At 44.0% G+C, this 14,635-nt stretch overlaps 1 protein-coding gene across 1 annotated transcript in view; it reads left to right on the top strand.

Annotated features, from left to right (window-relative positions):
* The window catches only part of LOC115087101 (cysteine-rich motor neuron 1 protein-like), a 661,264-nt gene that overhangs the window by 334,010 nt on the left and 312,619 nt on the right, over positions 1–14,635 (top strand). The window contains 1 exon segment of the mRNA XM_029593829.1: positions 9,034–9,155. Coding sequence (XP_029449689.1) covers positions 9,034–9,155 — 122 coding nt within the window.

The raw sequence follows: 14,635 nt of genomic DNA, 5'->3' as shown, positions 1-14,635 counted from the left end.
TCAGCACACTTGCAGTACGTAGGCCCCAAAGATAGCTAAGTGGCAGCTACTCTCTACTTCTTCCAAGGTAGAGAGAGTAGCTGCCACTTAGTATACACCTATAGTCAACATTATCGTACTGACAGGTATGTGTGATGTTTGGAAGAAGAGTTCTTCAAGCAATATTTACCCCACCCAAATAGGGCACTGCTGAGGTAAATCCCTCCCTAGTACAGACTGGTGGAGGCAGAGCAGAAAAAGAACTTTTCTTATATTTATTTATTTAGAATTTTTATATACCGAAGTTCTTGTTGGGAAACAAATCAATCCAGTTTACATGGAACATAAAATGCCTACGGCCTTGAATCAGTGCCCATGGCTTTACAAGAAACAGATTAAACAGAACGATTCCATAGAACAGTAATATGGTAACTCTCTCTGGGTTTTGAAACAAACCCGAGGCTTTAAATAAAATGATTAAAACAAATTAATTACAAAATAAATCCCTATTATATGTCATTTATATAATATATATAATATAATATAATGTCAAAATAAATAATATAATATTTATTTAAATATAAAATATAAAATATGAAAATATGAAAATATAAAAATAATATAATATAATGTCAAAATAAATGTCAAAATATAATGTCAAAATAAATCCCTATTATATGTCATTTCACTTTCTGCTAGTCTCTGTCAGACTGATAAATATATACGTGAGGGTATGGACTTGGTACAAATTATAAGTGGGTTTATGCTCATAGCCTAAGTTACCTCAGTATTCTTATGCCTGCAGTGTTGCTGGGAAAGTCCTTGAACTGAGGGAGGAGAAGCAGAAAGAGAAGGGATCCTGGGAGGAAGGAAGCACTGTGGGAACATTTCCTAAGGAGACTGGCCAACAGGTGGTGTTATGCCACCTCACCCCCTTATGTGGTCCAGACTGGCAAAAGACTAACAGAGAGAGAATTGTTAGTGCTCTTTCTTGGACCCAGTATTGAAAAGAAAATGTCTATGTAAGTTAGCCGGATAAGACTTATCCGGCTAACTTATTCAGCAGCTGAATATCCCTGTGTTTTCTGCCACTTAACCAGATAAGTTATATCTGACTAAGTTAAACCTGCTGTATGGCAGGTCTAATTTATCCAGTTAACTGGATAAGTTTGAATATCGGCACTTTTCTGGCTAACAGGCCGATACAGTACAGTGCGCTGCGACGGAGCACACTGTTAGCCTGCTCTTGGACGCGCATTTTCCCTTACCCCTTATTCAGTAAGGGGAGGAAACCGCGCGTCCAACCTGCGGCACCTAATAGCGCCCTCTTGATGGCCCTATTAGGTATGCGTGCGGGATACAGAAAGTAAAATGTGCAGCCAAGCCACACATTTTACTTTCAGAAATTAGCGCCGACCCAAAGGTAGGTGCTATTTTCTTCCGGCACTGGGAAAATGCACAGAAAAGCAGTAAAAACTGTTTTTCTGTGCATCCTCCAACTTAATATCATGGCGATGTTAAGTCGGAGGTCCCGAAGAGTAAAAAAGGTTAAAAAACAAATTTGAATTTGGCCCGCGGCTGTCGGGCCGAAAACCGGATGCTCAATTTTGCCGGCATCCAGTTTCCGAGCCCGTGGCTGTAAGCGGGCTCGAGAACCGATGCCAGCAAAATTGAGCGTTGGCTGTCAAACCCACTGACAGCCGCCGCTCCGGGCTAAAAGGAGGCGCTATGGATGCGCTAGTGTCCCTAGCGCCTCCTTTTGCCCGATTCTTCCGCACCACCTCATTTGCATACTGTATCGCGCGCACCGGCGAGTGGCTGGTGCACGCTCCGGGAGAGCAGGCATTCGTCCGCTCTCCCGCGTTTTTACTGAATCGGCCTGTAAGTTAGCTGGATAAGCAGTGCCATCCCGAACTTCCCACTGCCCGTCCACTAGATATCCGGCTAAGTAGTTAGCTGAATAAGTGGTGACCGCTGAACGTGTTAAGAAGTGCCTGCAGTGACGCTTGTTAACCCCATCAGTGAATGGCCAGTGTAATCCTAGAGCAGGAAGCAGCCCTATTGCTTTCTGAGCTGTGTGTGGAAAAGATGAAAGTGAACGAGCATTAATACAGAGACTCATGAACCTTCAGTGCTCTACAGAGTATTTGAATAAATGTATTGTTAACATAAAGGCTTAAACTAATGTAATCTTTCTTAGTGCTCAGAACAATTTAGGCATTAACCAAGAACATTTTGCTCCTGAACACTGGACTTTTATGTTACACCATAAGTGAAACTGGATTATAATGGAAATTTAATGTAATCTTACTGTGTTACTGCACATTCCACTTTAGAGCAAGGGGGCTAGTTTGTGTGTGTGTGGGATAAGAAGAGGGTGTTTCATTGTTGAACCATTTAATAAGAAGGCAAGTAAATCATTTAGTACTAAAAATATAGCCAAATGTAGAGACAATTGTTAAATGAAAAGCAGCAGTGTTCCTATAGTACTATACAGTAATACCCATATATCCAAATTGTGTAATGTGGCTGTACCATAAGTAAATTCAGTGCTAAGTTTAAAAGTGCTCTCTTTTGAGACGAAAGGTGAGAGGACATATCTTATAGGCACACCACATACCTGTGGTTTCTTGGCCAGGTACAGCACTTGCTCATTCTCTCTTTATTTGGCAGATTAAGGGACGTAGGAATGCTGTGCTGGCTCTTGTTGGCTTGTGGGAGATGTTAAAAGAATCTTCCTGAAGTAGCCTCAGGAGACCCAAAGGAAAGATTATACTTTGATTGCTTTAAGCAGCTGTACTAGCTATGTTCCTTAAGGTATCCACCTGTCCATTTCTTGGCTCTCTCACTTCTGTGTTTCATTTTTAGGTTCCAGGCTTCTGTGTCCTAATACATTTTGGGGTCAAAACAAATTTTAGAGTGGACTCACAAAGCTTTTAATGAGTACATCGAAGAGACATTAATTAGTGATGGCAAAAAGATGTAGTGTGCTCACAATAGAAAATGTCAGAAATAACGTGCCCACACTATTCTCATACTTAAAAACCCCAGAATGCATTGATTTAACACAGGGTGAGCATGTTACTTATTGAAGGCAAACTAAACAGCGTGAGCATGCTAAACATTAATGTTCAGTTCTCGTTTCCTCTTGATTCCTCCTGCCGGCTGCCACAGGGTATAGAAATTAGCCTGACACATGGGCGTTGCTTGTCAGTGCGAAGGGAAGAATTGGGAGTGCCACTGCACTCCAGATGAAGGGGGTCAAAAGAGAGTGGAGAGTTCTATAAGAACAGAAAACTGACGTGCTCATCTGCATGGCTAAGGATCTTTAAAGAGTGGTGTGAGAAGACCTGGCTGTGGACAGAAGGAAGCATGCAAGGGAGAGACCGAGGCTGGAATGAGGCTGCACAGACTCGGAAGAGCACTGACATCTGACAGTCCCCCTGCCAACCCCCCCCATCATCACCCTGTGGCGAAGGCACTACAATGGCTGCACCACGCTGTCTTCTACTACCTGAAAGCTCATAGACAAGAGCTCTTCTCTCAAACCAAAACAAAGGATCAATTCCAAAAAGCTCTAGAGGATCAGACTGCTTTTCAGCGGCAAGCCTGTGAATACCTGCAGTGATCTTTGGCCACAGTGACAATGTCACTGACAGCAAAAACATTTTTTCCTCTGGGAACCTATTGCTTGGAAATGTATTCGTCTTGTGTAAAGAATGGTGGATTTATTTTTGAAGTTCTCAAGTGGGTCTGCTCTGTCACCATCTTCTCTCCATCCTTCTCTCCTTCTCCTCCAAGCCCAGGGCCGCCATCAGGGCAGTATTCTTGGGCCTGCAGTATGGGGCCCCAGGATCTACTGCCACATATGGGGGCCCGCAGCCGCCAGGCGGCAGGTGCGCTTGGGGGATGTATTAGTTCATGGCAAAGAGGCCCACTGAGGCTCTCTCCGACAGTCTGTCGCCCAGGGGCCTACTGAAACCTGGAGCCGGCCCTGGGTGCGGGCCCCAGAGAAGGGAGAGAATCAATGCTATGCGTGTCCAGTCTATGGAGGAAGTCTGCAAGCTATTTTCTCCAATCTTAAAAGTGAGAACAATGAGTGAAGAAGATCTGATGGCATCGACTGAGGAATTGATCTCAGCATACCCTGAAGATTTTACATCATCTTTACTCAGTGAGCTGCAACATCTTCGGAAAGTGTACGAAGCTACATTTCCAGAAGACATGGGTCCCTTAGATTTGCTTAACTCAATCTACAAACTAGAGCTTCAAGGAATATTCGGAGAGGTGTGTATTGCTCTTCGGATTTTCACCACCCTCCCACTTTCAGTGGCGGAAGGAGAGAGGGCATTTAGCAAACTTTCATCAATCAAGAACTATCTGCGTTCTACAATGAGTGAACAACGTCTAAACGGCCTGGCAATTCTCTCTATTGAGCATGAGCTTGCCAGACAACTCAGTTACAAAGACTTAATTAAAGATTTTGCAAATCAGAAAGTAAGAAGACTGATTGCTTCATAAACCTGAATTTGCTGTTATTTCCACTATGAGTCGAGATGGACACAATTCAGTACTCACACTGAACTGCTTTATTGGATAGAACCCACTGGATTTCTCAGATACTGTGCATTTATCTAAGTGATTTGAGTTTGTTGACTTGTTTTTATTTTTTTACACCTATGGTGGAGTTTACACATAGGTATAAACATTGTTGCATATACTTTATCCACTGAATGCTTGTGGCCCAGACATTTTGGCTGTATGGGGCCTCAAAATTCCTGATGGCGGCCCTGTCCAAGCCTCCCCTGTTTTTCTGGCATCCAGTGAAAAGTTTGTTTTCACGTTGCAGAGGAGGGTGAGAAAGAACCAGAGAAGGGGCCCGCTGGCTAATCACTTATCCCTGGGAGGAGCTGCCTCACATGAAAGATCCCCTGCTTTTACAATTATTCAGGTGGTAAACATTGCAGTTCAGGATGAAGTTTCTACTCCTGTAGCGTCCAGTGGCCATATTGACCACAGCAATGACAGCAGTGATCCTGAGAATCTTGCCAATACCTTGGATCCTGTCCGTTTCCACACCAGCACGAAACCTCGTACATTGTGAGTCTCTGTGCTATGTCACTGTTTTGTTTGAGAAGACATATTTGTGGTGTGAATATTTGAATGTGTAAGAAGCCTCTCAAAAAGCGCGCGCTGGGTGTGTTTTGTTTTGGCAAAAGGAAGTGCGGTCAAATGTAGTCATCCCCAAGGGCCTATGGGTAAGGTTCTATAGTGTCATTTCTTGTCCATGACCCTAACTTCAAGCCCTCTGCCTCCAGTAGGCTGAGTCCTCTCAAGATCATACTCAGTTTAGCAGGGTCAGGTTGCTCTTACTAAGTAACATGCTCCTGGCAGGTACTAAATAGGCTTCAGTTGAGGAGACTAGGTCACTACTGCGGAGGATGAAATTACCATGTAATTTGCTGAGCATTTGCATATGTTGTTCCTTCATTAGCATGCACGGGCTCACACATTTTTATCCACTAATATGTGCATATATGTGCGCATGTTATAAAATAGCCTGACCACGTGCACGTTTGCACAATTTTAAGTGGGCGCAGGCCTGTGCGCACCAATGCCACTTCTACCATGTAAGTGGTGAAATTTTGGAAAGCACAGGCGCCGACGCCATTACCAGTTTTCCCAGATCGTTCCCAGTTCATCCAGGTAAGGGAAAAGACTTCCCAAACCACCCTAATTTATTAGTCACCAGTCTCCCCTGATAGTCCCAACCTTTAAATCCCCACAGATCTGCCTAGAATTTTTTTGTTTTACACGCAGATTTCAAGTTTGAATCCAGGAACGCCCATGCCCTGCCCCCTTTTTTTTTTTTTTTTTACTTTTCATTTATGTGCGCAGCGGCGAGTGTGCAGGTACCCAGGGGGCTTTTAAAATCCACTCAGCACGCACGAGCTCGACCTGTGCACGTATCTCCCTGTTTTGACGCACACCAGGCTTTTAAAATTCACCTTTAAGGCTTTTCTGCATAGCTAGGGACTTCAGTTTCAGTTTTTATTTTATTTTTCCTAGGTATTTATCAGTGTTTATGATAATGAACAAAAGTAGGAGAAAATTAGTCAAGAAAAACAATCATAGATCACCATTTTGCATAACTCACCGTTCTTAGCGTACACACAAGGGCCTTAGTATGCGCACTAAGGGGCGGATTTTCAGAGCCCTGCTCGCCTAAATCCGCCCAAAACCGGGCGGATTTAGGCGAGCAGGGCCCTGCGCGCCGGTGAGCCTATTTTACATAGGCCTACCGGCGCGCGCAGAGCCCCGGGACTCGCGTAAGTCCCGGGGTTCTCCGAGGGGGGCGTGTCGGGGGCGTGTCTGGGGCGGGCCCGGTCGTCGCGGCGTTTAGGGGGCGTGTCGGCAGCGTTTTGGGGGCGGGTACAGGGGCGTGGCTACGGCCCGGGGCGGTCCGGGGGCGTGGCCGCGCCCTCCGTACCCACCCCCAGGTCGCGTCCCGGCGCGCAACAGGCCCGCTGGCGCGCGGGGATTTACTTCTCCCTCCGGGAGGCGTAAATCCCCGGAGAAAGGTAAGGGGGGGGTGTAGACAGGGCCGGGCGGGTGGGTTAGGTAGAGGAAGGGAGGGGAAGGTGAGGGGAGGCGTTAGAGGATTCCCTCCAAGGCCGCTCCGATTTCGGAGCGGCCTTGGAGGGAACGGGGGTAGGCTGCGCGGCTCGGCGCGCGCCGGCTATACAGAATTCATAGCCTTGCGCGCGCCGATCCAGGATTTTAGTGGATACGCGCGGCTCCGCGCGTATCTACTAAAATCCAGCGTACTTTTGCTTGCGCCTGATGCGCCAGCAAAAGTACGCCTATTCGCGTTTTTTGAAAATCTACCCCTAAGGATTACCACATAGGGTCATTTATTTCTTATCTTTTTTCTTATTTTTTTTGAAACAGGTTTTGTTGTCACTGTTATTGTTGTTGTTTTTTTTTCTTATGGCTGCACCTACTTCTTTTCATAAAAAGTCTCTTTATTCATTCTTCAGTTATTTATGTTGTGTTAATGTATTGCAAGTGTTAGTTTGGTGTCTGCAGAGGGTACTGGTAAACAATAGCAAGGCAGCACATCAAGTTAGCTAAATTTCTAGTTGGAGCAGCCATCTAGGAGCATTTCAAAAATGTCAAATAATCTCTCCTCAGAAATTAAATGTAAATCAGAACCAAAAAAAAAAAAGAATCATGGGTGCTATGTACTAAACATTTTCCTTATAGACACAAAGGGACCGATTTACTAAGGTTTTTCTCCCATTCTGAGTCTATGGGCAAAAAAGCTTTGTTAAACAGGCCCAAAATGAGAAAAGCCCTTTGCTATATGAGGCCCTTTATTTAGACTTGAAACTGAATTATCAAAAATGATCCTGCTAGAACTGCTGCTTTAAATGAAAGCTGTGTTCTGTGTTTACTATGCAACATTCGAAAGGTATGGCAAGGAATAAGAATTTTCATGATACAGAATGTATTTTTAAATCAATAGTTTTTAAATTCCTTAAGCTGTTTTTCTGCAATTTCTCCATTTCTCTAGGAGCAGTCAAGTTAACAAGAAACTACATCAACTGCACTGGATCTGATTGGCCCATGTTAGCTTTACTGTCATAAATGACACCAGAGGCAAGGACCAATCAGATTTCAGTCTGTCTGATGCAGCTTTCAAATATGGCTGCTGGGATGCTGGAGAGCTGAGGGGGAGCAGGGTAAAGAAATAATAAAAAAAAGTTAAAGGTGGAATTTGACTTGATAAAAGGTGGTTATCATTGCTTGAAATGTGTACTTTTCAAATGTTACATAGTACAGAAGGTACACAGATTTCATTTATGGGAAATTCCCATTCCTCCAATAACAAGGGATTGATTTTTTTAAAAACCCTTATTTCTATACCACAACCTACGCTCTCCACTTTCTTATCAAAGTTAAACAGGCTGTTGCTTTACATCCTGAATGAAGTTTAGCACCTGCTGTTTACCATTTTTAGGTCTGCTTAACACTCAGGCCGATACAGTACAATGCGCTCCAACGGAGCGCACTGTTAACCTGTCATTGGACGCGCGTTTTCCCTTACCCCTTATTCAGTAAGGGGCGGAAAACGCGCGTCCAACCCGCGCCTGCGCGCATACCTAATAGGGCACCGGGCATCGGGCACCGGGAAAGTGCACAGAAAAGCAGTAAAAACTGCTTTTCTGTGCACCCTTCGACTTAATATCATGGCGCTATTAAGTCGGAGGTCCCCAAAAGTAAAAAAAGAAAAAAAAATGTGAAGTTGGCCAGCGGCTGTCGGGTTGAAAATCGGACGCTCAATTTTGCCGGCGTCCGGTTTCCGAGCCCGTGGCTGTCAGCGGGCTCGAGAACCGAAGCCGGCAAAATTGAGCGTCGGCTGTCAAACCCGCTGACTGCCGCCGCTCCCGGCCAAAAGGAGGCGCTAGGGACGCGCTAGTGTCCCTAGCGCCTCCTTTTGCCCGTTTCTACTGCCGGACCTAATTTAAATACTGCATCGCGCGCACAGGCGAGTGGCCTGTTTGCGCGCCTTCGCCCGCTCTCCCGCGGACTTTACTGAATCGGCCTGACTGTGTCTGGAATGTGCTTGGAGAGTTGCATTGAGTCAACGACAGCTTCTTCCATGTCGCCTCCCTTATTGCAGCATGTGCTGCATTGGGTGCCCGTACCAGCAGCAGACCTAACCAAATGACACATATTCAGGGGTTGCACTGTTTGCACTAGGCTCCTCGAAGCCGTCACTATGTGTTTCTCTCTCATGACTGATTTAAATGTTAAAAAGAACCAAACTGGAATTGATGCTTAGCAAACGTTGAGATTAGAGTGTGGTTTTAGGAGACTTTGTTCTCAATAAGTGATAAATGTGAGGACTTCTACTGCTTCTTTTTATTTTATTTATAGATTAAATTTATGGCTCACCTTGTATAAGAAACTCTATGCAATTTACTCTTTTCTCACTCATGGTGGTTTCATTTATTTATGCCTTCTCTTTTGGCCTTTTCTCTGTTTCAGGTGCGAGTGTCTCTCTGGCTTATGTGGGTTTCCCATGTGTGAGGCAGGATCCATCCCCCGGATAGCCTCCCGTGGAGACGGGACACCTGGCAAATGCTGCGACATTTTTGAATGTGTTAATGGTAGGTAGAGTTTCTCATTCTTTGTGAATTTGTATGCAGAGAGTAGGAGGAAGGACAGAGACTTGTGGTCTTTAAGATACTGCTTTGGACGCTGTCTGTATCAGAACTTAGGAAACTACCCTGCAAGCCAGCTGGAACTGGATGCTGTGTTAGATGAATGCATAATGGAGAGGAGATTTGTAGTCAATTTGTTAACCTTTCAAAATATTTGCAAGTTAATTCAGACGGGAGCAGTGAAGGTTGGTGCAGAAAGTTCCTCCTCCTCATATGAGCTTCCAACTCATTTGGAACCAGCATCATATATATCTTTATTGCAGCTACCGGTGAAGGGAGGCCTCTGTTTTTATTCCTTCACCCTATCTCCTCCCTCTGTTTCCCAATTTTTGTAGTCACAGTTCTTAGGTAGGAGGCGTTCAGTACTCAACTCCGCATGAATCCTGAATCCCCTCCCCCGTATCAAGTTTTGTCTCCCTGCCAGTACCAGCCAGCTGAGCTGAATTGGGATTCAGAAATTGAGGCTGAGGTCTTTCACATTGCAGTTCACAGTAGTTCATGTTTTTAGACAGTTGCAGTCTTTCAGGCTGTGCTTTGTGAAAATGAAGGAGAAAGAGAAGTCGGAAAATGCATTCAGAAAGGCAATGCTATTTGTGTTGGGTGCTTAGATTTCTGCTTTAGTTGTGCACTCTTCAGAAGTATACATATTGCTAAGTGCAGCACTCACGTTCTCCCACTCTCGAGAGCTGTAGTGGTACAAATCCTTTCATGGTCCTCTGTTTTCAATAATAGGGATACTTAAGTGACAGTTCTTTAGCACCAGCAGAGTATGAAGGACCATCTTCTGGCCACTTAGGTAGAACCGAATAATACATGACGCAGGAGGTGATTATTTCTAAGTTTAGCTGTGGCAGCATCACTTATCTGTCCTAAACATGTATCATTCAAATGCCTTTTAATAAACATTCATACTCACCGGACTCCATGTGGATGCATCTCGTTCTTACAAGAAGGGGTTTGAGCTGGGTGAGGGACCGGAAGGGTCATGAAAGGCTGCACTTGAGAGTTTAAATAGCAATGGAGAAGAGGCACAAGCAGTTTAAGGAAGGGGAAAGTACAAAAGAAAGAGATTTGACAGAGAGACCACTGTCATTTCTTTTGGCCTCTTCAGCTTCTTCACTATGCTGTCACCAAGCAGGGGCAATCAATGCGTTTGTGCGGAATTAGTGAAACTTTGGAGGTTTATGTAGGAAGAGGATAGGGGTCATGTCAGGTTCAGTCATAGGTAAGGATTTATCCTAGATGCTCTGGTTTTTTTGTTTTTTTTTAGTACTGCTACAAGTCTATTTCTTCTGCACTTGTGTGCTCTCTCCACCCTCTCCCACCTCCCACCTCAGTGTAGCCTTGACTTAGCCCCTTGATCTCTGTTCTGGCTGGAATCCCCATGTTGAAAGCATGAGAAGGATCAGTGTGGGGAAAGATGAATATAACATGCATGTATGTTTATGAAAGCTGTTTGAATTATGAAGGTTTTTGAAAGATGAGTAAATGTTACAGTAGCTAAGGCTGAAGCTTTGACGACTGGTGTTCCTGTTCACAAGTTATATGTTTTTACCTAATTCAGATATTTTTGTGGGTGTTCACAAGTCTTGAAACAGTTGCAAATAGCATTTTATTTTTATCATTCAGCAAAGCAAAAGTATGTGTCTATTTTTCTCACGGCATCAGTTGCTTGTTGTTTTGACAGCAACTGCTGATGAAATCAGCAGATAAATAGTGTGGGTTATGAGGCATGAGACCGAAGCTAGTGATAAGGGAAGTGGTATTTTTTTCCTTTATTTAAGTTACTACTGTATATAGCAAACTAACTTGTCAAAAACGTGCTTTGCTTATGTTTCATATCAAGTGCGTTGGGTGATAGATTTGAGGTGAAGACCCTTATATGGTCATATCTATAGTATTGATATATTGCTATCTAGTTAGATATTACTCTGCTATCAGTGATTCCTAACTTTGTTCTGGAGGCATTCTTAATAGTAAATTTGATTTTTCGCCTTCCTTTCCAAACAATAAGGCGACTGACAGCATTATTAGAAATTCAGATATAACAAAACCCCTGCCATAAAGAACTTACAGTCTTAAAGGTGAATTTTGAAAGCCGCATGCATGCCAAAGCCAGGCGATATGCACATGCCTTGGGCCCGCGCGTACCGCGTGGATTTTAAGAAGCACCAGAGTACGCGTGTATCTCCTGGTACGCGCACAAATAAAAAAGTGCAATAAAGGGGCGGGGAATGGGCGTGTTCTGGGCAGAGCATGTGCAGCACATGGGCGTTCCGTAAAGGTCGCTTGAAATGTGCGTGTAGGTATTTACGCACACCAGCAGGCACCAGGGTTCCCCTACCGCATGACTTTACTTCTGCTCTGGATGGCATGTAAGTTTTAAAATAGAAAAATCAGGGCTAGTAAGCGTGGTTTGAAAGGTTAGGGCTCATAGGGTAAAAGGGAGAAAGGTTAATTGGGGGGGTTTTAGGAAATCGGGAGCCTTTACCTGGTCGAACTGGGAACAGACTGGGGAAACTGGTAATTGCCTCGGCACGCATATCTAATAAAATCACCCCCCACTTAAGCGCTTAAGTCGACATTTGCACATACAAGGGCGCATCCATACAAAATTGCGTGCACATGTGCGCGTGTACAGCCGATTTTGTATCTAACGTGCATATACACGCGTATGTTATAAAATGGCGATGTCAATTTGTGCGAGCCGCCATACGTGTGTACATGTATGCTCGAGCGACTGTTTAAAAGTTATCGTCCCCATGAGTACCTGAGGTAACAGGAGATGAAGTGGCTTGCCCAACGTTGCAAAGCATGTTAGTGGGAGAAGTAGGATTTGGTTTCTCTGGTTCATAGCCACTCCCTCTCCTTTAGTTTCCAATATATCCATAATCAATACCCATGACCTAGATTCGCAAACATCAGACACCTAAGTTATGCAAACCCATCGCATGCACATTCCTTTTGGCTATCCAGAAAACCAGACTGTTTAGGTGTGCCTCCAGGACTGAGTTGGGAAAACATTGCTCTATATAGAGCTGTAGAGATTGATATAGATCAGTGTTTCCCAACCAGTGTGCCTTCTGATCTGATCAGGTATGTCACAGAATCGTCACCACTGTCTGATGTTCAGCTTAAAACCAGCACATGGACTCTGCTTCCGGCACCTCGTAGGAACAGGACACAGCAGCAGTGACTTTCAAACATGTGGGTGCTCCTTTCTGAGAACATGTGTAACCATGCATGCCTCTTCTTCTTCTTAGCCACAGCATAACTCCTGCCGTGTGGTAATTAATGAGCAGCCTGCAGGGCATGGATAGCTTGAACCTGCTTTGTGCAGGGCACAGCACCTCATATTCTTCCCCCATCCTGAGCCTTCTCCTGCGAGTCCTTCCTCTGTCTCATCCCTGAGCTGAGTGAGATGGGGAGACTAAGCACGGAGTAGTGGCTGTGACTCACTCTGAGTGTTAGGAACAGCAGCAGCAGTGGAAGGAGCTGTGGCAGCCAAAGAGACTAACCAAGCCGGCTGCCTGCCCCACACTGAATTCTCTTACACTGCATATAGAGGGAGCTGGTGCATTATGTTGGCTTCATGAGAATCTCTGCCCCCTCTTATCTCTTTGTTTTAAAATTTAGAAGAGAGACTGATGGGGGGTTCCAGTGCTTCTTTAGCTCTTCTTTTGGCTATATGAGTCCTCTCCATGTCTACTCTGCCTGCTCCGTGGGGCTGGTTTGCTACACAAACTTTTTGTTAATGTAGCTGTACCTTGAACTTGAAAAGATGGGGAAATACTGATATAGATAGATGTCTAGATAAATAATTCTCTATAGGTATATGGACATATTAATTTGTTGCCGCAATAACATCCACTTGTGCAATATGACTCTATTTTAGAAGCTTGTTTAAAAATAGTGATGTTTGTAAAGAATTGGAGGTTTGGAAGCTGTACTTCAGTGCAAAAAAATGTAAAATCATGCATATGGGATACAAATTTCATCATCCCCTTATCAATTAGTGGGAAAAAAAATTGGAAGATGCCAAACAGGAAAGATACCTAGGAGCAATCATCTCAGATGACCTGAATTTTACCAGTCAGTTTAATAAAGCAGCAAGGATCCCTATCAGTATGCCTAAGGCGAGGCACCACCAGGAAGAAAAAGGTGATAAGATTGCCCTTGTATAGATCACTATTGAGACCTCACCTTGATTAGTATATTCAGTTCTGGAGTTTGTACATTTGTAAGGACATTGAAAAGATGGAAATAGTTCAAAGAAGGATGATAAAATGTACTCGCTGGAGAAAGGAAGAGAAAGTAGGATGTGGTAGAAACATGCAAATATATAGCATGTTGCAATAAAGTGATGCAATTTTCCATAGAAAAGAAAGTGAATTACAAAACAATCCTGCTATGGTGTTGGAGGGAGGAAAGCTTAGAGGAAATATTTAAAAAACACTACTTTATGATGAGGGTGGTATATGCCTGAAATAGCCTACCAGAAGAGGTGTCAAAATGTAAGCATGCTTGGGACAGATATAGTACAGGATTTGGAAGAGGGTGGGTAACCAACATTGGGGAAGCTGGATGTTGGCTTAGGTATGTTAAAATAAAGGTCAACAGACAAACTGCAAGTGACGCTTGTTTATCGGCATAACTTCATATGTTTGTGATTGGCTTTTGAGAGCTCTGGCCCCCTTCATCAGCTCAGTGTTTTTTGATTAACACTTGAAAGGTAATCACAAGTGTATCAAGTTAGCCCAATAAAAAGATATCACCTACAGCTTGTCTGTTGACTTTTATTTCTATCTATCCAAGTAGTCTAATATGGCAACCATGCTACTTAAGTCAAGATTTAGGCATGGAAATGTGTATGCTTATCCAGCCAGAATAGACCAGATCCAAAGAGGAGAGACAACAAAACTGCCATGGACAAGGAGTGATCCCTTGCAGGTAGTTACATTTATAGAGCTAACGGCTGGATGAGTATTAGAGTCAGGTAGAAGGAGACAACCAGGCACACTGGGTGGCCAGTGGGTCCTTATCTACAGACATCTTCTGTGCTGCTGGGCTATTAGGTTACTATGAGATGCAGACACTGAAAGGGAAGTTGAGAAAACGAAAAAAAAAAGTTATTTGTGAGAGCCCATTGGTCTGCTGACAGTAGGGTTCTAAAGGTCATGTCTGTCTGGTAGCTAATGTGCTCTATCTGGTTAAAGCAAACAATTGTCACTTCCTCTTTTTTTGTGTGTGTGGATGGCAGTCCTTTTCACTAGGAAGTAGAGATATACAATGAGAAGATTTTGGAAGAGCTTAAGCTCAGTGCACAGCCATTCTCTGCAATGATTAGGGTGATGCATTTTGCTGTTTTGACTTTTTTAAAGAGGACTGGGCTGATCATCGATAGTAAGTGATTACATAGCTTAACA

This window comes from Rhinatrema bivittatum, chromosome 3 (genome assembly GCF_901001135.1).
Source record: "Rhinatrema bivittatum chromosome 3, aRhiBiv1.1, whole genome shotgun sequence".
NCBI classification, from domain to species: Eukaryota; Metazoa; Chordata; class Amphibia; order Gymnophiona; family Rhinatrematidae; genus Rhinatrema; species Rhinatrema bivittatum.
Note: the sequence above shows the minus strand (reverse complement) of the source record. Positions and strands in the feature narration are given on the sequence as shown.